The sequence below is a fragment of the Pavona decussata genome, unplaced genomic scaffold (assembly GCF_977016875.1).
Source record: "Pavona decussata unplaced genomic scaffold, jaPavDecu1.1 SCAFFOLD_6, whole genome shotgun sequence".
Taxonomy (NCBI): Eukaryota; Metazoa; Cnidaria; class Anthozoa; order Scleractinia; family Agariciidae; genus Pavona; species Pavona decussata.
Window position 1 is genome coordinate 3,728,986 of NW_028145430.1, and position 24,649 is coordinate 3,753,634.

Sequence of the window (24,649 nt, forward strand, 5' to 3'; positions counted from 1 at the left end):
ATGTGAAATGCGCAGACACCTTTTGCAAGGGTTGTTAAGACGTAAATACACTCCAACGTCGGCGCCTTCAAGCTTTGTCGGAGTGAAAAAGTCAAACAGCTTGTAATGTCCCTCTCGCTTGGTGTGAGTCGCATGCTATCTTTAGTGTGGTCGTTCCACCATTAGCTACAATTTTTCAGCTGACCATGTAAAACCAACGTGAACCTCGTACACACAAAGCTAACTAAATTAAGCGTAACGAAATCTGGGAAAGTTGTGAAAGGTAATTGTTGAATAACAGGGTTTGCGGTCGGTGTACCACTATGATGATTGTAGTCGTCCAAGTTGAAAACAATGATCGATCAAACATAAAAAACTACAGTTAACCTTTAAACTTTATTTACAAACTATTCTCCTAAGTCCTTTTTTTTTTTTTTTTCGTTTACACAAATTTTGTTCGGCTCAGCGAGTAACGATTGTTCACGTGAGGGTGGTGTGACGCTGTAATTGCCTTGCGCGAGTGACAAATCTTTCAAGCCCAGTATCAGTAGTGCTCTTATTTGGTCGTTCGCTAATATTTTACTACTTTCCGTCCTGTTTCGTGTTTCCGGCAAGAATGGTTAACAAAACGAAACGAGAATAGTGCCTCTCGCGGGTAAATTAGGTTTTGCGCATTGTTCTCTATGTACGTTAGAATTCATGTAAGAAGAATCGAAACATTACTTTTACATTTCGTTGTTTGTTTTCGAAGTTGTTATTAATCTGTACTTCGGAGATCACGATCTTCAGAATCGAATCCGCTCGTGAAGTTCAGGGCGCAGTATTTAGCTAAGCAGTCCTTCTTGCTTGCGTAGAGTTCAAATGTTAACTCTTGCCACTGGAAATCAAGTCAGCAATTGTCTGGAGGCTGTTCTCTAAGTCGATGACCGGTTGTGAAAGTTCTGTCTGAATATTTCCTGTTAGTGAATCCGTGTAGAGTTTCTGTTGAAAAATGCAGCATATGATAACTTTGTGAGTGTAACGTATAAAGTCGTCGAGTAAATTACCTACTAGACTAAGAGACCGAGTTTTAATTCAGCAAACGATGAACTACTAAGTTTGTGGTATTTTCACCCAGCCCATAGCGTTGACAACCGTGAAATTACAACCAAACTTAAAAAAGGTTTACAGATACTCACGCTACCCTTCAGTCTTGTGCCATATGTTCATAAGTAAGCAGTTAAATGTTCTTCATATCACCATCGCAATTAACTCGAAAACTAATTCCCGATCGCCACACCAAAATCCGACTACCAGCCCTCTGCCCGGCTGCCTATAGCAACCCACTCCAGGGTATACCGAGTATACCTATATATGAAAGGAGGTCTGCATGGACAACACAGCCAGGGATGACAGTGCTGACCCAGCAATAGGCAGGGAGAGTTTAATCAGATGTTTTCGGAACTACCAACACTCTAACGCGATGATTGATCAACCGATACACTGCACGCATTTATATGAATCATTTCACCGAATATTTGTGGTAATCAAACGAACAACAATGTTCCTTTTTTGTGTTTATTAAACTAACGCACGCCTTAAGAACCATACCACAAGATACATGCCGCGAGTAAGTACGTGGCTCTCTTGGCCACGGTCATCAAACCTTAATAATCGCACAATTTGATGTCGAGAAACAGGCGCGATCATTGTGCATCAGACGATTGAGCCAGTCAGAACAGGCCAGTGTGTGTCAAATCAGAACAATAAGGGAGCACATTGGGTGTGAGGGCAAAAAAAGAGGATACCCGCTATCCAAAATAGTTATCTGTATGTTATAATTCTTTTGCCAGTATCTATTTACGAAAAGCCTTGAATCACTGACCTTTGCTCTTGTAATCAACTGTTTGAGGATGAGTTTGGCTGATGACAGAAGCTGAACTGATTCAGTTTTGTCCTTTTTCCCTTGACTCACTTTTATGTAAACTGAAGGATAAACAAAGCAAAAGTTCACACGTCTCCCTGGTCCAAAATAAGGCTACAGGGGGACGTGTTCTTTTGGGACCTATTCTGTTTTTGGAATGAACAAAATACTGGGACAGTTTTGGCGGGAAAATCGCACGCGGCCCGCTGGGGATCTCGTCCATGATCCTTTACGTTTGAGTTACTCTTGGCGACGTTTTCTGCTTTGAAAGATTCTTCAGCTTCAGGATTAAGAAGGAAAACAACTGTTCGTCTTCATTACACGTTACCCGTCGAAATATCGAGAAAATAGCCCACAAACTTAACAGCCAGTGTCTTCTGACAGTTCCCCCACGTTACTGACAGCTACGCGTGCGCAGAAAAATTCGTTCAAAGGTCATCTCCTTATCTTTCTTATCTATATAATTTCTCCTCATCTCATCTTCCAACTCTAAGGTGAGAAGAAATCTAAGTACGAGATTAGTCACTTCAGCAAAGAGTATTCTTTTGTTCATTCCTAAACCGGAACAAGAATAACTTCCACAACAGTGCGCCCTTGGTAAGTTTACGGGCAACTACCAATGCCCGTCTCAAAGTAGTTGGAAAACATGGGAGGAGTCATTTAAGTCTGGAATTTGTATCTTAAAAGTTTGAGTTTACCATGAACGTTTCAGCTGCGAATTTACCAAATTACGTAAACCCCTGAACCCTAGGGAAGGTGAGAGGAGGGAATGACAACAAACTGAACTTAGCAGTGGTAAGGTCACCCTGAAGAGCATAGGAGATACAGTCCATTCAGACAGTAACCTACCATGACAGAGGTAAAGAGTCAACTCTATAACTTTCTTGAACTGATTCAGGTCATTCTCCCAGCCAGGAGCCTGGGTTTTAGTTCGGTGGGCCTTGACCAAGAAATGTAGGGCCTGCAACAGAAAGTGAATTTACTCACCAGGGGCTGGGCTGCCGACCGACGTTTGTATTTAAGTGCAAAGTTTATTCGGAACGGTCATTTGAATTGACTCTCGTAAGAGCTTCACGCACTCCAAATAACAAATGAGATTATTTTATTCGTTTTTCCTTTTTGCAGTAATTCTGTTACGGCATAGAAACTAAACTCAAAGTCTACACGATAGGTTCGAATCTACAAAAAATGAACATAGGATAAGGTAGAACGATGTAAAGAAAATTAATTAATAACACACTAGTAAAAATACAAAGATTATGAAGCTGATTCGCGTTTTAGACGCATTTTAAACGCTTTTTAGACGCTTTGAAACGTTTATGAAGTCCACGATGACAGTAGAAAGATGAAACATGTAGTTAAAGTAAAATTTTTTTCAGTCTTCTGGAGTCTGGACTATCATCACCATCACGCCAGGATAATTATTTAAAATAATTGAGTTGCTGAGCGAATTTAATTTAACAAACCTTTTCTTTGTCCTCTTGAGATTCGTCAGTCCAGCATAGATCCGAGTAAAGCTTCCATAACTCAGAATTGTTAGTAACCTTGACAGAAGAAAGGAACCGAATCATGAACTTACTACCAGAGTCTAGTTTTCATATGTCGGGAAAGTACCAAACGATCGGGGATTTCACTGTTTCCCGACCGTCCCAGACCTTTCCCGACTAACGAAAACTGGAAATAGTAAACATTCCCTATCGCCTGGGATGGTCGCAGAGAAATCGGAAGTGTTTCTATTTTCGTGACGCGTCCCAGATTTCTGCGATGGTCGGCGACTTATTCCCGACATATGAAAACTCAAATTTCTACTGTCGGGGAGGTCGGTGACATTTTTAGCTCGTTACCAATCTTCTTAATAGCTTCGCTCCAGTTCCCCACTTCCCCCCGACAAATAAAAATGCATGGCGTCTGTCACTGATGAATACCTCAAATCTGGGACAGACATCTGGCGATTTCCCGATATCTCGGCACAATCTGGGACGGTAGGGAAACAGTGACCCCGCTGATCGTCTGGGATTTTCCTGACATATGAATACTGGGTTACCCCTGCGGTGGGTCCATACGTCCCCAAATTGGGAAAAGACCGCTGTTTCGATAGAGTAAACTGTAACCACTTCAAACGGTTCGTTTCCAATACATATCAAGTAAATTACCTGAGAGGTAAGTCTTCCCATCAGTTTAAGGAGATTTGGCTTGAGATCTGACGCTGAAATGAAAAAAAAAAAAAATTAAAATGTAGTCATAAATTTTGACATGAAACTGGTCCAATCTGATACGTCCGGGGAACTGACGAACATGCACTAGCAACACAATCAGTGGTAATCTAGGCCGCTTCCCCCCTTCCCCCACCCTACCATGCACCTGTATTGTTTCCATAGGTATCATGCTTTGCTGCCACAGTGCCTGTGCATAACCGGATGCATGTTGGATGGACGGGACAGGCATTCCAGTCATTGAAACATTGGAAAAATCCAGACATTTTATGCTTCAAAATCAGATGATGATGATGATGATGATGATGATGATGATGATGATGATACAACCTTTAACAACTGAGTCACTTTATTGTGTTCATTCTTAATGCTACCAGTGTGTAATCAAGCCGGCGGTAACAAACCAGTATGACTATCATACCTGGTTTTTGATTGACGTCCAATAACCCTTGATTCACCGCTCTCACCAGAATCTCTAAAATCTAAAATATAACAGACACGTTTATCATACATCACATGTTAAGTTTGAAGAAATGCGGTTGGCACATTCTTTCAATGTTTCTGAGGCATGAAAATTCCTTTCGATTATCCTGCAATATTACAGGGTATAAGTACATTAAAGTTCACCACAAATTGTTTCTTAGAGTGTGATTGGCTCGAATTGATCATGTGACATGATCGCGCTCATCCGCGAAGAGCTGTTATTCGTTCGTCTGGCGGAAAAAACCCCGGATGAACAGTAATCGCCGAAAAAGCTTCGCACGTATTTTTCTAAATCATTAACAAGCAGGTTGCTTTCATTGTATTTAAATCCTGTATGCTAGTCGTCTTTTTCATTTTACTTGTTGCCTAAAAGGTAAAACTGTTGAGTTGTAAATTCAAAACTCCAGTTTCAGTGAATTTTTTTCAAAGAAAATTAAGTAGTGAACAACAAAAACAAGAAAGTGTTTCTGTCTAGGTGGTTTGGAAATTTGATGTTCTTAAAACCCTCGAAATAATTGTTTTATTAACAACATCCAACTTCCGGCCGCGAGACAGCTATTAGCAGATAGTCTCTCGACAGAAACAATCTGTTATGAAACACGCTGCAAATAACAAACAATTTTCGTAGCAGAGCTACTAAAAACTAATTTCCTTTGAAACTCACTTCTCATATATACTGGGTATACCCCTAAACTATAGCTTAATTTGCAGATCTCAGCACATAGTTTCTTGTCAAATGGTGACTTGGTCTTAAAAGTGTAAGAGGAAAAAGTTACAAAAAATGGAGGGGTGGTTTATCATGTCTTATGTAGGAGGGAGGTACGATTGTATGCTTCCATTGTGCAGATCTCTCCAAGATCTATTTGGTGTCCAAATTTCAAACAAATTGACCCAATATTGGGCACGTAATGACTTTTTGTGCCATATGGCACTCTTGGGAGTGAGAGGGTTAAGATAACTGAATTCTACCGTACAAAGTGGATGGAAACACTGAAACGATGTTTAAAATTCAGACATTATATATTTTCAAGCTGCCTCAACTTTCATGTGTCCTTGTATTTTTCGGTTATCTGAGGAGTGCATGTATCAGGGTTTAGCCTGCAGAACAAGCGTTTTTCAGGCGAGCGGAGGCAAGCACGAGGCGAGCGCCACGCGCGACGGGAGACCCATCCCGTCGCGCGAGACTCGCGGTCCGAGCTCGCCTCGTGCTGCTTCCGCTCGCCTGAAAAACGCAGAAATTAAAAATAACGCCTGTTCTTCAGGCTAATCAGGGTTCTCCCTGCTAACCTCTGTATCGCAGTATTTATCACGTAAGTCCATCAAGCGATGATAAGCAGTAATAGCATCACTAAAAGCACCAACATCAACACTGACCTAACATGAAAACAAACCAAGTATTAAGACAATATACAAGACCTTGAATAAAGGCTCTCACGGACGGCTTACAAAGAAACAATTGACCAGTATAAATTCTTAGGCTGAATTATGGGCAACTTGGATAAAATATCCTAAAATAAGGTCGATAAAATTTGCTGTTCGTCACCACATGCCGAGTCTTTATTTAGCGAGGGTAATACAGAATACTGCCTAACACTAATAAACTTGAAGCCCTCAAGACTAAAATCAATACAAATAGATAAAAAGAAAAGAAAAAAACGTGCATAAATTATAGATACTCCATGACTAGAAAATTGATTACAATATACAAAATCATTACTATGGTTGAAAATGATAAATAGATCTTTGTTTTTCAAGTAGAAAGTCAACATAATTATTGTTAAAATTACAAACAGTGGCTTGCGTTTTCAGATTCACGGGTAGCACATTCCACAGTTGAGTTGTGGTGACACTGAATTTCCGTCCTCCCTCCGTCACATTGTAAATTTCGGACAAATGAAGTTTATGTCAGCGTAGCGAGTATTTGTAGAGTGAACTTCACTATGAAGTTTCAAAACTTCACTAATATATGGCACTGTTTCTCCGTTAATCCGCTTAAAAGCTAAAGCACATTTAATAACCTTCAATTCCTCATAAAAAGGTACCCATTTGTGAACCTTTTAAACATGTCAAATGAAGGAGAGAGTTTTGGCGTATCTAAGCCCCATTCACACCAACAAAACATGTTTAATTAAACCAGGTTTAATAAAATGAACATTGGTAACACAAAGTTGAACCATTGGCTTTGACATAGAATTCAAGTAAACTTTAACTTGTGCTTTCATTCGTGCAAAATCTGTAGTCGGCAAAAATCCAAAAGCAGCTTTTATGAATAAAACAATTTTAAAATGTGTTTAACTAAACAGCTTTGAATGGGGCACGGATAACCCTTGCAGCCCGTTTCTACAACCTTAACACTTTTGTGGACCATACAGCACTTGCATGTGAAAAACAAATAGACTTGACTGGGCGGTAAACAATTCTTTATACGTCCCAGGGCCGCGATATGTGTAGTGCGGGAACGGATACCTCACAAAAGAGATTATTGAGCAAACTAAGGGTCTTCACTAAGAAACGTTGTCAGTAAATTCATTCATAGGGAATCAAGCCGGGTGACAACCTATTCTGTCCTTCAGCGTGACCACGTGTCCAACGTACTGGCTATAGATATTCAGTCAAAGTTTATCAGACTAAACTCACCACTAAAAAGTTTTCCCACACATGCCAGCTTTCATAATTTCCTTTCAGTGATTCCTTGAGTGTCTTGTGTGCTCGTGACCTGAAGTTCCGCGGAAAATACAAACCTTTGTAACTTCTTCACGTACCAAGAGTCGAATAGCTCTGAGCCTGATAGCTCTTAAGATAGCCGAATAATAAGTACTTCATAGTGGATACTGAGATAGTGAAAATAATGATACCTACAAATTCACCAACTGTTCATGGCACGGGACTGACTGACATGACGATGTAAGAAAAAATCTCCACAAAATGCCCAGCATATTAATAGTGGTATTGCACCTGAACTTAAGCAACTTGACTCTTTCTTTTTGTTTTGCTTTTTTTTTTTGTTTATTTGTTTGTTTCTTTGTTTTGTCATTATAAGCTCCCGTCGTGATAAATAAACAGGAGGTGAGTAATTGCTGCCAAAGGGTAAAGTTAACTGATTCAGGTCTGAACAGTCGTCAAAAGGCAGCCATAGCGGAGCTAAAACTTACAAACGACCGTTACTTACTAAGTGTACTTACTTTTGACCCCTCTTGATGTAAACACTTGAAAGATTATTCCAGGCTTCCGCATTCTGTTGGTGTAACGTTACACAAAATTTGACGGCACAGAATTAAAGGAATAGGTAAGTTAACGAAACAGGACGGCAATATGTCTTTGAGCGACCAACAAGACAGTTAATTCCTGATGCATTTTGAAGCAACCTGTTGCTTAAATTGACTTTCATAACGTTGTGTTCATGTCGTAAACAACCAAGTGTCGGCAATTTAGACTGAAGACATAGTAAAAATGCAGTAATAATAATTAGCCGTCAAGTCAGTCACAAAAGGGCATTTTTCCGTCCGCTTTCCTCTTCCACTTTGTTGCGTTAACTCACAACTATTCATTCATAAGAAGAGGTCCCGCGATCAAGAGCTATTAAAATTGCAATAATGCTTACAGTAAGTGCTAAACTTATCAAAACAATACAAGATGAGAAGTTCAAAGGTCATCTGTTGAATCTAAATCTAACTCAAATACTGAGGAAAACCTTCCTATCGGGATACCTGCGCTCAAGGACGCGGTCAGTAGTGGATTCTACTTTATAATTCTGCTTTTACCTCTTGAATTTTAAGGTTTATCACATAGAATTCTAGGAAAGATTAAAAACGCCGTTTACCGTTTCTAAAAACCTGCATTTGTTCCGGAGATATTTAAGTTTGAAAAATGTGTAAAATATGTAAATGAGATGACTGATGACGTCATATTCTCAACTCAATATAACATCAAGTATATAAATAGAGCTATCTCAGTCAATTTACAGCAGAGACCATTGAAACCTGGCAGGCTAATAGTTCTAAGGGCAATACACCTACGGCTATAAAAAATTCGGTTCCCATGGCAACTCACTCTTTTCCAGTCCCCTCCAACCTGATTTCAATAATTTAGTGATTTTCAGCTTGAAAAACATTTAACCAGCCACGAACTCGACCTAACATATTTATACGCTTGATGGATCATGCAGATGAGGCACCATTAGCAAATATCAAAACAGAACGCCAAAGGTGGCCAGCAAAGCCTGAAGTATCAGGGAGGACTGGAACCCAGTATGTTGCCATGGTATCAAAACTGATAAGCTCATATTATGAAGCGCACCTGGAACAATGTAACTGCAAAGAATCAAGCATGTCTGATACAAATTGGCTGAGATATCTTTTTTCATGATATTTGATCAAAATTAGGTTGAGTTTATGACGTCATCACTTAGCTAATTTGCATATTTTAAAAACTTGAATATCTCCGGAACAAAAAGAGATATTTGAAAATAGTAAACAGCATTCTTCTTCACGTACAGACTACTTGTTTAGGTTTTAAAATGGCTCAGATTAGAAAGACGCGAATTTCGTCATAGTAGCACTTTACTGAAAGATCAGCAGAAAATAATCTTGTTAAGATATATACCTCGTTATCAAGTGAAACACAGCGATGAAACGCTTTAGATGCGATCTCCAAATCATCTGTTGCTAATGCAGCACAGCCAAGCGAGAACCACACACCTTCCTGTAGAGTGTGGAGATACTAATAAGTATGTGGCGGATGCTGAAATCTGCAATTCACTATTCAGTTTAATCTGGGTATTGTTGCAGGATGATTAAGTTGTTTTTACGGTATGTGGGACTTTTGTAATTTCACTGGCAGACAAAACAATCAAAGATTTAAATTAACTAAAAAACTACATCCCATGAAATTAACGTGTACTCGTCATGATGGTCTACCGAGAAACACAATATTATATTCACTCTATTTTCGTTGACTTCGCAAGGCCAACGATAACATTGCTCTCTTGCTGTTGATTTTCTGCCGTTGATTGTCATATAATAATTACTTGTAAATGTTAAAAATGTACCGTCATGACACACTTTCTAGCTTCTGTTCTGAATTATACAGTAAGTAACATGTTGCCACACAATCATTCTCCTTGGGTAAGCATTTCAAACTGACCTATGTATTTTCTGGATCCATGCACTGAACGTAACAGACGATGTCTGAGAACCCAGAAAGCCTTGATAATGTAAGCTTCTATAAAATGCTTGCTTTACTCAATACTACACCACAACGTACCTGTAAGGAGTTGATTTCCAGTGACTTTTGGAAGCAAGGTATTGATTTGGCATACTACAGTACAACAAAATAGAACTTTCTCAATGTAATATTAACACTTATAATATACAATCAACACCACATGGTTCAAACAGTTACCTAGGGTCACAGAAACTTTAAAGTGAACCCAGGGGGGACTGCGGCCTGCTTTCGATTTTGCTTTCAAAATATGCCCTTGGGTATCAGTTCATTTTCCCCTGGAAGACGTGTACGCTGGTAACTAAGGGAATTAACCTATGAACAGAGGCCAAACTAGACAAAAGTCAATAATATTATTCAAGCAATGTTTTACACTCAATTAAAGAATGAAACCAAATAAAGATTTTGAAAAGTCCCACCTCTTCACATGATTCTACAGTGTACTACACATATTGTTATATCTTCTGCCAGTGGTACACAAATGGTACAAAAAAAACTGACTAGGTTTAATTTCAAAAGCAAACACTCCACCCCAGCAAGCAACACAGAACACTTACCTCTTTATCCCTTAAATACATGTATCCCAGAGATCTTTGAGCCCTTGAGTTACGATGTCCTGATAGTTTCCAGGCTTTCTCATAACAAGAAGCCTCCTGCAAAGAATCTGTTGATTAGCTAGCAGGTACGGTGAAGATAAGCAAAGCTTAACAGCAAATCTCCTTGAGATGTACATGAATAACTTATGGCACATTTATGCATAACCAGGATGAAAAACAATAAACAAAGTGATGTCATTATGCACCTCTCACTTCACATACAAAAGCAATTGGAGTGCAGATTGTGTGATCAACATTTCACAAAAAATCAATATTAAAGTGGGTTTCGGTTAAACGCACGCTTTCACACTGGCTTTGATGAATCAAAATCATTATACCTTTAATGTATCACCCAACAGACACCACAAGAGTGCAGTTTCTTTTGTCTTCAGCTGTTCTCTTATCAGGGATTCTGCCTTCAGGAGTCAAATAAACACATAAGTATTTGCTACATACATCAGATGTAAACACACTGTAGTTACTGTCTTATTAAATCAGTAGAAACAAAAGGTAGCAAGAATCGCTTCTACGACTGGGGGATTACGAGACCAAAAACAACACAATAGGATCAGCAGTTTTTATAGAAATTAGGGATCAAAATGAACTATTGTTTTCATTTTACAGGAGAATTTAATGCTTGAAATCACACATTATCGTGGTTAGCCTACCTTAGCATACCAGCCTAAGTTCTGATAACAATAGACAACATCCTCCCAGGCATGGATCTGTTGGAAGATCTCAAGAGCACCCTTGACTGCACCCATCTGGAGCAACAACTTTGCTAAATCTCTCTGGAAGGAAAACAAAAAGCTTAAGGAAAGAAGTCCATATAATTATTTTATTTTACCACACATAAAGCAAAAATACATACATGTAAGTCTCTGTCCAAGACCAATCATCGTATTGTCTGGTAATAAGTATGAGTAGTAAAACAGTACTAGAAAAATATAGGTTTAACAGTCTTAAATACATGCTTTGTTCTGCTAAAAGACAAGCAACTTTGTTCAAAAGTATAGAATAGCAAAAGTGCTGGTGACAGAGAAATGCCCGTATAGTATTGTTCAATTTTTATGTGCCTCATCATCTAAAATACTTCATTAATGATTCACTTGATGAGCACCATAATATTCGTTTACCCACAGAGTACCAAAGAGCTCCTAAGCGTGTTCAAAGGTGTCTGTGTATTCCAGGTCCAATTGGAATTTGGAAGTGTTGGTATTTGTGGAGGATGTAAAGCCAAAGAACGGCAAGAAAAACCCTTGGAGTACTTAGGGATGAGCACCAACCACAAACATGTAAATGCACTGCAGATGAAAGATTACCAATTAAACACTGGCGTATGAGCAACAACAATACTTTATTTGACCCCATTATTATTACAACAGAAAAATTATATAAATATATACATACAAGAGATGATAGGGGTGCTGGCTGCCTGAAATAACCTAAAAGTTAAAAATGCCAGGCAGCCAGCTGTAAGAAAAGAAATTTAAATGTTAAGGTCAGGGACACAAGAACAAACACACATAAATACACACAAAAATAAAGTTAAACAGAGTCAAGTAAAGTACCAGTATATTAAAATGACCATAATTCTTACGTTGCAAAACAGTATTATTTCTTATCTTAGAATAACAAAATCGAAATCGAAGTACAGATGTCTAGTAATCTTTGATTAAGTGCTGTTTCATTTTCTTTTTAAATAAAAACAAAGTAGATCAATGGAATTCCACACTGATGGACCTTGAAATCTAATATATTTTTAATAATATATAATATATATTTAATAATATATTTATCTAATAATATTTATATATTTTTATTTATATTTATTTATATCTTTATAATATCTATATATTTATATTTATCTAATATTTTTATTAATATGTTGAGCCACATATTTTTGCCTATAGAAATGTTTTGCTCAGAATAGGGGATGCGGCTTATCTGTGAGAACATCTGGAAAAGGTTACGTAAATCTGCAATTTTCAACACTTTTAGTAAAAATAAAGACCAGCGACACTTTGAACTAGTCTTTCTCATGACCTAAATTTAATTTTTTTGAAAAAACGTTTTTTTTTCCCAAACTAGTTTGAGCTTCAAAACTTGGCGTGTGGCTTGTCTGCATAAGACAGCACAGTTGTTTTTCTACACAACCAGACTGTTGCAAAAAAACCCTGAAAAAATTCAGGCTTGAACAGGATTTGAACTCATGATCTCTACAATGCCGATGCAGTGCTCTACCAACTGAGCTATCAAGCCAACTGGGAGCTGGTCATATTGTGAGTCCATAGTATACCCATGGAGGATGAATAAATAAATGTAAATATATGAAACATATATTTTGAACTGCGGATGAAAGATCAAATAGAAGAAAGATCCTTGCAGTTACTATACAACTTAAGCAGTTGCGAAAAGAAAGCCTGAAAAAAATTCAGGCTTGAACGGGATTTGAACCCATGACCTCTGCAATGCCGGTGCAGTGCTCTACCAACTGAGCTATCAAGCTAACTGGCCAACAAAGTTAACCCACATATGGTGTCAACTCCAGGAATCAAACTCATACCACATTGGTGGAAGGCAAGTGCTCACACCACTGCACTATCCCTGCTCCCCCATCAGTAAATGGCAAGATGTATATCATTTTGAATTCAACTGCAATAATCTAGTACCTTCACCCATAATAATTATCTTCAGCATACAAAACCCTTTAAAACGCTTATAAAACACACAGAAAAGTTCTAAAAACTTCAAACCTTACAAAATGTTGTTAGTACAGGCCTGGGATAAATTTCACTCCATGTGCCTGTTGGGCATTTTGCAAGTTATTGTGGTAAAGTGTACAGCTGCCATATTTTCCCATACAGTGGATTCCCTGAATGCATGTTACATAAAGGGAAATGGGCATTCTGTCTGTCAAAAAATATCAAACTGAAGTCTGTGATTGGCTACAAAAACAAATTGATAAGTTGTTTACCTGACAAGATATCAATACTTCATATACAATACCTGAATAGTCCACTTTGGTGGAAGAGGCACACAGTAGAACAGCTCTTGTCTGACAGTAACCTGTAAGTTGAAAACAGAACAAAAAAAGTTAACTACCTGCAATGTGAAAACAGTGTATCTCTTTTTAAAGGCAGTGTACAATATAATAAAGAGTGCATTAAATAACTTAACCTGACTAAAACATAGATGTACATGTCAATAAGTTCAATATATGAGTTAAGACAACTTTTGATTACTCAATGACTAAAGAATCTTACCTTTGGAGATTGATTTGCGATTGAGTCAACCAGAGCCTGCAGACAAAAAGGAAATGTTATTAAATGGTACAAGAATCCATCTAGAGACATTGTTAGATCAAGAATCATACATACAAATTATCATATGATTGTCATCATCATCATCATCAACAGGTGTGCCATCATCACCATTATCGTTATCACCTGTAGCTGCATCATGGATCTCTCCATCTTCCTTCGTGAGTCTTTTTCCAGTCGGCTTCTCATCAGCAATGACATCATATGTATGCACCAAGCCATGGGCTGCTTTGTAATCATCTGAAAAACATTTAACACAATGCCTCCTTTCTCTTTTATTAGTAGATTTTGCTTAAATTGTTTTTGTTTGTTTGTTTGTTTGTTTTTTTAATCATTTCTACATCTAAAGAAACACAGTTCGGTGTATACATCACACTTTTAACCAGCAATGTTAAATGGCAACTTCAGAGCACTGGGACATTTGGAAAGAGTTACCTGCTTCAATAAGCTAATGACAGTTAAACAATTCCAGGAAGTATCTGGTACATTTATCATTGCGAGGACAACTTTGCAAGATCATGCCTCATCAATTTACAATCACAATAATTTATTCTATCAACGAAAAAGGCTGCAGATAGTTACAAAAATGTTGCTTTCCCCTTACCATTGTTCATTTTTAAATAATTTAATAATTCTTTCACTCAAATACTGTGAAATTGTGGTCATGTTTAGTTTTAGGCAAAAAGTAAATGGTACATGTACATGTACATGTATCACTGCAGTGATAAGAAGCTATAAGCTAGGATCTTTATATTTTTCACTGCAGTAGCTGCTAGTGTATCATGTTCAACATGTATACTCTACCTCTAAATGTGCCAATAGCTCTTCAGTATTAAGTCTGTGTACAGCCTGACTCTTCTGGCATTCAACACTACAGAAATAAAAAACAAAAGACATTAATTTTTTTTAAAAATATACCACTAACTACCTAATACAAATAATGCTACTACTTGTAACTATTTTTCATTTTTTTTAGGCAGTTTAGCAAAAATAAATAAAAGAACTCTACGCTATGAGATTATTATAAGTATTGTGCCATTTTGATCTCACACTTAAGCAACAACTTATTTTTAGTAATATATTATTGTGGTTGTAATACATACAGCAGGTGAAAAGGGGTGGTGATTTCTCTGCTAAAATAGTAGTGACTCAAGATTTCTCATTAATTAATAATCACTATCCAGCATGCAAGCAGGACCATGCACTGACCTTGATGTTACAATGCTCCCCTCCCCTCCCCCAACCCACCTTACTGAATAGATGGATAAATCGGGTTATAAGCGAATGGATGTTGAGCTATGGGGAAGGGGGCGGGGTAGAACATCTTTTATTCCAGACATAGTGATAGGTCTGCAAACAGGTGATAACAACAGGATTTGTCCCAAACACTGGCTTGCGAGGGCCTTCAGAGATGTTACAGTGTCCAAGATATTTTAGCTTCTAATACAGAACATAAGAATTGACAATAAATTGGTGGCGTTACATCAAAAATTTGAGATATGACTGAGGACTTTATGAGCCTGCTTTGACATCAACAGAGCAATTTCAAAATAATATACCATGTTCACAAATTGGGCATTCAATTGTCTAGTAATCTCTTTGTAATAAAAACAAAGTCTTCCTGCTTGGTGAAAAATTATGTGCCCTATGTTTGCCACAACTTCTGCAATATTTATGCACCATTATATTTTAATTATTTTGCAGTAACTGTGCAATGCCACACTCTAGGATAAACCCAGATCAACCTTAACAAGAGCCCTGACATTTATAAAAATAAACTCTTACGTCAGGCCCAAAATAACAGCTTGATCCAATGGAGTGACAACAGCTTGGTTAACATTTTCCTGAAGATTCATATCTTTGAATCGGACATTTTCCAAAAGGGTATCATCATTAAGCACAACATCCTACAAGATGATGAAGTAAACACTGGAATTACACATTAACCAATTTGGAAGGATCAGTGGGCAAACACGCCTCAGTGTCAAAGGTACAAGTTGTAGAACATCATGATGGCAAAGAATGCATAATTATGACAATGATGTCCACCAAATAATTTCTGTGACATTCAGCTTGTAATGGCCCACATGGCTACAGCTTAACCTACATGCAGTTTCTGTAGCATTAAGTAACTAGGAGCTAGTATTGCTACTCCCCCCTGGAATTGGGATGTTAGTCCACTGAAGGATTACCCCAAGCAGTATGTCCCCGGTCCTCGTTTATACACCTTGGTGAAGAGATTCAATGAAGAACAAAGTTTCTTGTCTAAGGATAATAACACAGTAATGAAGACACCAACTTAACCTTGAACCAACGACCCTCAAATCTTCTGATCATCCAATTAAAAGTCCTACATATACCCACTACATCACCATACCTCCTCAATCTATCAAGAAAAATTCACAGCCAACGTCCACCACGCTGACCACTTTACCACCATGAAAACATAACTGCAGTAGTCAAGTCACTGAAACTTACTTTAGGTAAGGTTTCCCTGTCAGGCATTTCAGTTGAATTAGCTACAGGATAAAGATGAGAGTGTAAATTAGAGTAGAAATGGAGTTCTTTTAAAGCTGATCTTTAATTCAGTTTAAAAAATTAAAATTAAATCCCACAAAACATCACTTTTAAAATTATATTTAATGATGTTTGTCTTTCACTGAGACTGAGTACGTCCAACAAGCACAGCTGTATTGTAGAACACTGCTGTACATTTAGCTATTTCACTGTGGGAGTATAAAAATATTATTGACTGACTGTCTTCAAAAAGACGTCAATAGAATCAGAGTGCACACGCATTGTACAATATACATGCATATGAATGAACAGGATACCTTCACAGCCTGTTGACAAAGCACTTGATGGAACCCTGTTGAAATTCTCTTCTCTTTGAATCATTAAGACCAGCTGGGACACATCTTGTTGCTGAAACTTTGTCCTTTTACCAAGAGCACCTGTGGTACATTGAACAGTGATCACCATCATTAAGTGAGGTCTACATGTATATCCAACTCCACTCCTTGCTGAGCAATATATTTTCATATTATATTTTGTAATTGTATTTGACATCATTTTTAAACATAGTTTTGTACTTTTTATATTTATAAAACAATGTGTAATTTGTAAAACTAGTAACAATCAAAGATTTGGGAGTGCATTCGATGATCTTGATCCCAGGATCTCTCTCCTTTGTGATGTCATCCACCACCTGCAAAAAAAATCTGCAGGGCATGCCAGATGCGCATCCCAAGATCCATCCATTCATTCAATCAACATTGTCCCATACAATCTTGACTCCAATCTGTATTAGGAGTGCATTCTTCCAATGCGAATGCAATTAGATTAAAGGAAAAATAATTCAGTCCTTGGGCTGCAAAATGTGACATCCAATCTTCTTGCTTTTCATACAGGAGTTCAATAATAATGTTTTCCCTGGTTTGAATGTTCAACAATGAAGTAAGCAAAACCAAAAGTGGTATTAATAATAAAGCTTTCTCAAGACCTTAATTTTTGATTGGATCCAACTTTAATCCCATAATATCTGAGATTTTTCTCAGTTACAATATCAAACCAAAAATAGCCCCTGTATGGTGCACTGATACTTGTAAAGTGTAAAAAGGTATTCCCTCATAACATTAAAATTTAAAATTACCATTAGATCTCTATATAGATAATAAATTAAATTTAAATTATTTAAATTCATTTAAATTTAATTAAAAATTATTTATTGTTAGTACGTTACCAGTAAGTTCAATCTGTAAGCCTAGACTGGACTGTGCTGCACTGAAATGTTCCTGGAGAAAAAAAGAAGCAACCCAAAACAAACATGAAAACTTGACTAAAAAACAACACTCATGACAAAAACTGCAACTGCTACAAATACTAGACTGAGAAATATTACTTCATATGTATTACTAAACAATGAATTAATTTAGTTTTCTGTATCCAGAAATTCCTGATTAAGGCAGTGCCCTGCATTTTTGTGGGTCTTGACAACCTGCGAGCCAGCGAGCCAGCGAGCCATGCGAGGCAGACGTGCGAGGCACTCAGGTCAGCTTAAAAAACACTCCGGTTAGCCTAAAAAGCACTCCGGTTAGCCTAAATAGCACTCAGGTTAGGTTAAATAGCTCCCCGGTTAGCTTAACAGTTAGCATTTATGTTGGGGGTTTTTCATGCCTCGCATGCCTCGCATGTTTTGTTCATGCCTCGCACGTCTGCCTCACGTGGCTCGCATGGCTCGCACGTTTGGCTCGCTGTATCGCACATTGGCCACACTCCATTTTTGTTACACTCCAGACTTTTTCAAGGGATCTATTCAGAACCAGGGAGGGGACAGTGGTCACAAGAACCACGGGATCCCCCCCTCCCCCAACAGAAATGCACATACCCTAGCTCTTTTTGTTTCATAGTAGTGAAGATACAAATATGCTAGCTCCAGGTGGATCTGGCTTGTAATGAACCTATGAAAAAGAGCATATTTAATAATTTGTACTTCAGTGAAGTAAGCTGGTACATGTACACCATGCATCTAACAAAGCCAAGGAACAGTGTGGGAAAGAAAGAAGTGGCTTACATGACACTGCATGGCATCTGCACTGAAAATTATGAAACATGACCTATTATCCCACAAAACAAATGGGCAATAACAGTGCTAACTTACTTAAAACCTCTCTCAATACCCTGTCTATATAAGCTGCTGTGTAGCTTTCTAGGATAGAATCGTCTTAATTGGAGCAAGACAGCATTTTAAAGAGATTGTTTATCTTGACACAAGATTCATGCTTCATGCAACTCTCAGCAATCAAACAACTGGCTAATGCTACATGTACAATGTATCACACTCTCAAGCAGAAATCTGACACAAAATGACTGTTCTCAAGTATCCAATCAATGGCCCGAGATCTCTACAGTTATACAATGTAAGGCCAAAAACAATTGAATAGCTTTTCAAACTCGAGCTTTTTTGGTTTACAGAAGATAAAAAAGAAAAGTTTTTTTGTTAACTTGAAATACATGGTAGAACATCCCAAGCACAAAGAACGTTAATTAAACATTTTAAACACCTGACAATTTCCTGTAATGATAAAACATAAAACAGAAGACTGAAAACATAGCTTAATCCAGCAAATCTAACAAATATATTTTAATCACTGGTATCTTTTTAAGGATTTTTCAAGAAAAGATATAAAATTAAAAGGAGTTTATGAAGCAAATAGCGTCAAAAATCAACAATGAAACGGAAAACGCTAAGAAAAAAAGGGTACAAATGTGCCATAAATTATATTCAAAAATTATATCAAACAACATTATTCAAAGCCAGTTCACTACTGACAGTACATTAGGCAGTTTCATGGCCTGCTGACTATTTCATGCAATGCTTAATAGTTTGCAAATTATTACATACTGTGAAATTTAAAAGTGTCTCCTACAAATGACACTTTCCCTGTCAGTTTCAACTGCCTTGGAAATAGATTATTTTCAAAGTGTTGAGGCAAGTGTAGCGATAGAGTAAAATTACATGTATCAATTTGTCGGCTCTTTTGCCCTTAAATCCTGTCATCCATTGGTTTTTCTTTCATTAACTTTAACTGCCCTATTTGAAGGCAGTGGGTTGTTTGATCCCTGAGTTCACACCCGCTGGAAACTAAAGGCCGATTAATTTTTAATAATTAATTGTACAAAATAGGTTAAACTTTCTAAAACGTTCCACTTTTTGGATTCTACATGTACTTTCTAAGCACATGTATGTACAAGATAATAAGAAAGCACTAGGAAATGTGAACACTAGATTAAAATAAAGGGGGGAAAAAGTGTCTACTAATCTTAAAATACGGCAGTCTTAAAATGATCAAGGACTGAACCACTGTAAATTCCGCCCAAGCCATTCCATTCCAAAAATTACTTGGGGATCAGTTTGCGGTCAGCAAGAAAAAAAATTGGGTTGGGACCATTTTCAGGGTCAATTTGGGGATCAGTTTGGGGTTGGGGATCATTTCGGTGTCAGGATCATTTCAGGGATTCAAAGCTCTACAGTACTCTATATAAACCAAACACAACCCACAATTCTTTGATTCACTAGAAAGAAGGGCTTATAGTGCTCAAAATGTCAGCTCCACAATCTCTTTTCAGTGGCCATTGATTACCTGATGAGTTCAGTGCAATTGATAAAACCAAATATTTGTGAATACTGCACATGTGTACACTTCACTTTCTTATAACTCTACAGACTTAAATTGTTAACAAGCTCACTTCTTTTTTTAAATAATTAATGAGGTTCTCAAAACTTTATTTAAGATAGGACAAAAACAATAAAAGAATTAGCATTCACCACAATTTGCATTTGCATACCTGTCCCTTTCCACAGAAAGCAAGGACGTTGTCTTTTGAACTGAAAAATAATTCAGTATTATAACAAAATGTAAAAATGTGTAACTTTTACTATTTATTAAATAGAACAGCTTCACCAATTGACTTATTCAGATTGCATTTTTAGAATTGAATAAATAAACACTACACTCTGTACAATAGCAAAAGTAAAAAACAACAAATTGTGTTTTTACTGTCCCCACATACATCTACCATAGAATCAGCTGTGAAAAGCCTAAGGTTTGGTAAAATGTCATGTAATAAACAATTTAATCAGCAGAAAGTTAAAAATAGCCATGTTTATATTTTGTGTTTTTTTCAAGTGATTAATCAATCAATCATGATAAACAATCTATTAACATTCTGATTATAAACACAGAACCCCAAGTTCGAAATATATACATGAAAGCCAGTGAAAAACAAACCTTTTTCCATTAAAGTGAAAATTTTATTTTTTGTGATCTCATTGTTTTCATCTGATAGCTGTCTCTGTATTGCCAGACACCTCATAGCCCATAAGCAAGCAGTCTGCAGCACAGCAAATAAGAAAATGTTAAGTAAATTTAATTTAATTGTATATGCATTATAAAAATTACTGCCATGTAATTATTATTAAAGTTTGAATTATCACATTCAAGGGGAAAAAATCTCTGGTATCTTTGCAAAATAATAATAATAATTTTCAATTCAAATTTATGTCTAACTGAGTAAAACATTATTTTACAATATTATTGATCAGAAGGCCTCAGGGCAGAACTGACCTATAGTGTTAATTCTTAAATTGTTTTAATTGTGTTGTTTTGGGTCAGATTTGCTCATTTTACCCTAATACCAAACCTAACCCTAGCCCCTTCACCTCTTTGTGGCCTTCAGTTACTTTAGAAAACATTGCCTTGTGATCTTTTTTTCTTTTTCTTTTTCTCTTTTTTTTGCTTTGTTTAGAGTAAAAACCCAAGATGTTATTACAGGATATGAAATGATACTATGTTTATAACTAAAAAATATTTTAATAGTAAAATAAATACTCTTGATTCACCAGAAGTTTGGTGTTTAGAGAGATGAAGATTACAAGCAAAATATATCTGTCTGGTTTGATAAGAACATACCTCCAGAAATTAACACACATTTCGAGACTTTCTATGCTGAGGGAATATGCTAGTTATTGACAACATTTCAATTTTGGGTTCATCACAAGAAAGCAAAGTCAAAGAATAGTATGGAAGAGAAAAAAGTGGCTTTTCTTTGGAATTAGACATGACATTGACAGAGATCTGCATGAAACGAAACATGACCTGTGATCCCACAAAACAAGTGTCACAAGTGAATCATAATTAATGGTGCCAACGCATCTAAAATCTCACCCGAAACCTGGTCTTTTAGCACTCAAGTTTAGCTTTCTACAACAGAATCGGCTTAATTAGAGCAAAAGAGCATTTTAAATTGATTTTTCATCTTCATACTAGATTAATGCTGCAGGTGAATCACGGCGATCAAACACATCTGGAAATTATTTATGACACACTCAAGTAGAAATCCCACCAAAAAATATTAATTAATGACAGTCCTCCCGAGGGTAATCAATCACTAGCCTAACATCGCTACAACTATCAGTGCGAAAAATAATCGAATAACTTTTCAAACTCACACTTTTTGAAGAGAAAATCCTTGTCAAGTCTTGCTCTTGCACGCCATTTTACTTTAAGTCCCGGATGTTGACAAAAACATTTGAACGGGAAACGTCATACAAGAAAAAATAATGGAGGAATGTTCTCATAAAACCAGACAGATATGTATACCATATATTCATGCACTTAGTAAACACAGAAGTTACCTTTCAGCATCAAAATTTTACAAAATTAATCAGATACAAGCTACAATCTTGAACAAAACTGTGAACAAAACTTTTTGTTGATCTACAAATTCCACCACCACAGTGATAACAGCAGCTCATCTCTCCACCCACCACCTCATGCATCAGTCTGGGTACCTTATTTATTCCCAATTAACCGCCCACCTTCAAATAAGCATCCACCGTCATGGGCCCAAAATTAAATAAATGCCCAGGGCAGTTAATCGAATAGATAGGGTAACTGTCCAACCTTCAAAGGAACATTGAGTGAGGTGGAAGGGGGAGTGAAGGGTTGCTACTCTCCAGAAGGTGTTTTCCTTGGGAGATTGAAATACATGTGCAAAATTCACATATTTCTCAACTAGTTTTGTTCAAGATTGTAGCTCCTAAAAAACTAGTAGAGCATCCTGCCACCGTGTGACAGTCAAAAAGGTTTTGGCCAGACTCTAGACACCCGCTGGTTTCCAAATTCTTTGAAAATGAATCTAATCTTTCTACAGTTGTATGGCTTTTTAATTTTCTGGCTAAAACCCTGCATGGCTGGTCAGGTGACAATAACACACTTGAGAAAGATAACGAGATGATACAGAAATCTTGTAAACCTAAAACCCAGGTAACTGGTTTTCTCTCAAGCCTGATATTCCGACACTTTCAAACTCTAAATGCTGCCAAGACACACTACAAGGCTTGATTTGATAGCTTATCACTACACAGTGTACACTGTATGTATTTAATTCTTAAAAGAGTGATAATATTACCTGGCATGGATTCAAGAATTCTTCACTCTCAACTAAGATTAGTTTGGCCACCAAAAGAACCAGTGGGACATCCATCAAGGGATTATTAATGGCCTACAACAGAAAAAAATATTACATTGTACTAGCTATAATAATGATTAATAATCGATGTAGTTCAATAGTACAACACCCTTGGCTATTATGTAATATTACATTGTATGCATTAATTTAATGTCAATTTAATTTTCAGCTGTGTCTTGTAAAATATGAAGTTTGCAAAAACATTGGGTTGACAACTTGAAATGAACATAATATTTGCCCACACAAAGAAAGCACTTTTTGTGATGTTCTATGCAAGATTCATTCAAGATTTTACTACCTGTACCCATATACATGTACAGGTACATATAATATTATATGATATAAATGCACGACTACAATGCCTGACAGGGGACTGGGCTCTGTTGGGTTACTCAACACTTTTTTTCAAATAAAGAGAGAGAAAGTGGCTCTCCATATTTGGCATTTAACAAATTACAATATTATTGTTTTCTACTAATGGAAGATTACAACAGGCTGAAACATATGGATTACTTCTTGAATTTTGTTTGTCACTGCCCATACTTCTTTCTCAAATTATGCACCACACATGACCATATAGTCCATCAACATCTTCTAAATATACATAGCATCTCTAACTGACTTTGTACCTGTCCATCTTGGCTCAAATGTTCTAGGATGAGCTGATTAGAACTCTCTTCTCCAGGACTTGGCAGCATGCAAGCTGACTGTGGTGGTGTTGGACCAGTCCAGTTATACTGAATAAAAAGCTCCAGACAAACAACACCAGTGAAAAGCACCAAGGCATGTCTTGAAAGAAATAAGTTATACAGCACTAATAATATGGTGCAAATTGGAAACAGTAAACTCAATAACTTGGTTTCATGTGACTCTCAATCACCTCACCAAAGCAGACAGAATCAGGTCTTAATTGCTTTCTACATGCATATGTATGAAATCACAGAGATTATCATGTACTTTTAATAGCATAAATATTTAGAGATTGGCCCTTTCTGAACTTTTAACTTTTACAATAATATTACTTTGACCTAGTTAGTAATAATTTCATTTGTAATTGTGTTTGTTCTTGTCCGAGGAACTCCTTGAAAACCACTGAATGTGACAGGAACTTCCTCCGTAAACTAAGATTTCTGTTGTTATTATTTATTATTATTATTAATTATTATTAATTATTATTACAGGTATTATTATTGTTATTATTATTATTATTATTATTATTATTATCATTATTATTATGAAGTATTAAGATCATTATTACTATCATTATTATTTTTTACAAGTAAACAGTCTAAAAGCAATAAGTTTTCTGCCTAGTCCATGTTCTTGTCTCTTCTTTTCCCCACACTGCTCTCACCCAAACCTCTGCTGCATTCAGAGCATTTTATTGGTATGCCACAAACTCCTAAGTAAACTAAGTAAACATGTTACCAAAGATAAAAGTGTACAAACCTGACTTGTGATTGACTTTCACTATCCTCCTCACATTTTAATACCAAAGAAATTTCCTTGATTATGTGATCAACATCTGAAAAGCAAATAAAGTGGCTTCAAATTGGGTTCAAAGTGCAAGATTTTATTTCATACTCCTATGTTTATTGAAAGTATAATAATACTGACATAATTATTTGTTCACCAAGAATCTAACATTATCAGATGACATTTTAAACAACACTGATACATGCAGCATATATTATTGTTAAAAACTGGATCATTGTATAATGTTCCAGGGATTTGATTGGCTTAGCGGCGATGATGTATGAGCCATTAGACCATGCCCAAAAAGTAGCGACCATTAAATTGTCCTCTGGTTGTTCTTACAAAGTGAAATCGGCAAGATCTACCATTGTTCTTTGTTAATTGTTTTTAATAAAACAATTATTCTACTCGCACTTGTTGGAC

General features: G+C 36.8%; 1 protein-coding gene across 1 annotated transcript in view; it reads right to left on the reverse strand.

The window, feature by feature from the left end:
* Positions 1-356: 356 nt before the first annotated feature.
* The window catches only part of LOC146489244 (tetratricopeptide repeat protein 27-like), a 28,656-nt gene continuing 4,363 nt past the window's right edge, over positions 357-24,649 (reverse strand). The window contains exons 3-30 of the mRNA XM_085107368.1: positions 24,200-24,275; positions 23,380-23,539; positions 22,691-22,783; positions 20,509-20,611; positions 20,066-20,105; positions 18,105-18,177; positions 17,460-17,511; positions 16,552-16,671; positions 16,196-16,236; positions 15,503-15,624; positions 14,522-14,588; positions 13,844-13,957; positions 13,661-13,696; positions 13,404-13,463; positions 11,063-11,185; positions 10,733-10,810; positions 10,356-10,451; positions 9,841-9,894; positions 9,181-9,279; positions 7,761-7,813; positions 7,216-7,294; positions 5,866-5,952; positions 4,517-4,577; positions 4,036-4,088; positions 3,349-3,426; positions 2,732-2,843; positions 1,844-1,944; positions 357-960 (exon numbers count right to left, since the gene is read on the reverse strand). Of these exons, the coding sequence (XP_084963494.1) occupies positions 844-960; positions 1,844-1,944; positions 2,732-2,843; positions 3,349-3,426; positions 4,036-4,088; positions 4,517-4,577; positions 5,866-5,952; positions 7,216-7,294; positions 7,761-7,813; positions 9,181-9,279; positions 9,841-9,894; positions 10,356-10,451; positions 10,733-10,810; positions 11,063-11,185; positions 13,404-13,463; positions 13,661-13,696; positions 13,844-13,957; positions 14,522-14,588; positions 15,503-15,624; positions 16,196-16,236; positions 16,552-16,671; positions 17,460-17,511; positions 18,105-18,177; positions 20,066-20,105; positions 20,509-20,611; positions 22,691-22,783; positions 23,380-23,539; positions 24,200-24,275 (2,348 nt within the window). The 3' untranslated portion in view covers positions 357-843. The remainder of the gene's footprint in view (positions 961-1,843; positions 1,945-2,731; positions 2,844-3,348; positions 3,427-4,035; positions 4,089-4,516; positions 4,578-5,865; positions 5,953-7,215; positions 7,295-7,760; positions 7,814-9,180; positions 9,280-9,840; positions 9,895-10,355; positions 10,452-10,732; positions 10,811-11,062; positions 11,186-13,403; positions 13,464-13,660; positions 13,697-13,843; positions 13,958-14,521; positions 14,589-15,502; positions 15,625-16,195; positions 16,237-16,551; positions 16,672-17,459; positions 17,512-18,104; positions 18,178-20,065; positions 20,106-20,508; positions 20,612-22,690; positions 22,784-23,379; positions 23,540-24,199; positions 24,276-24,649) is intronic.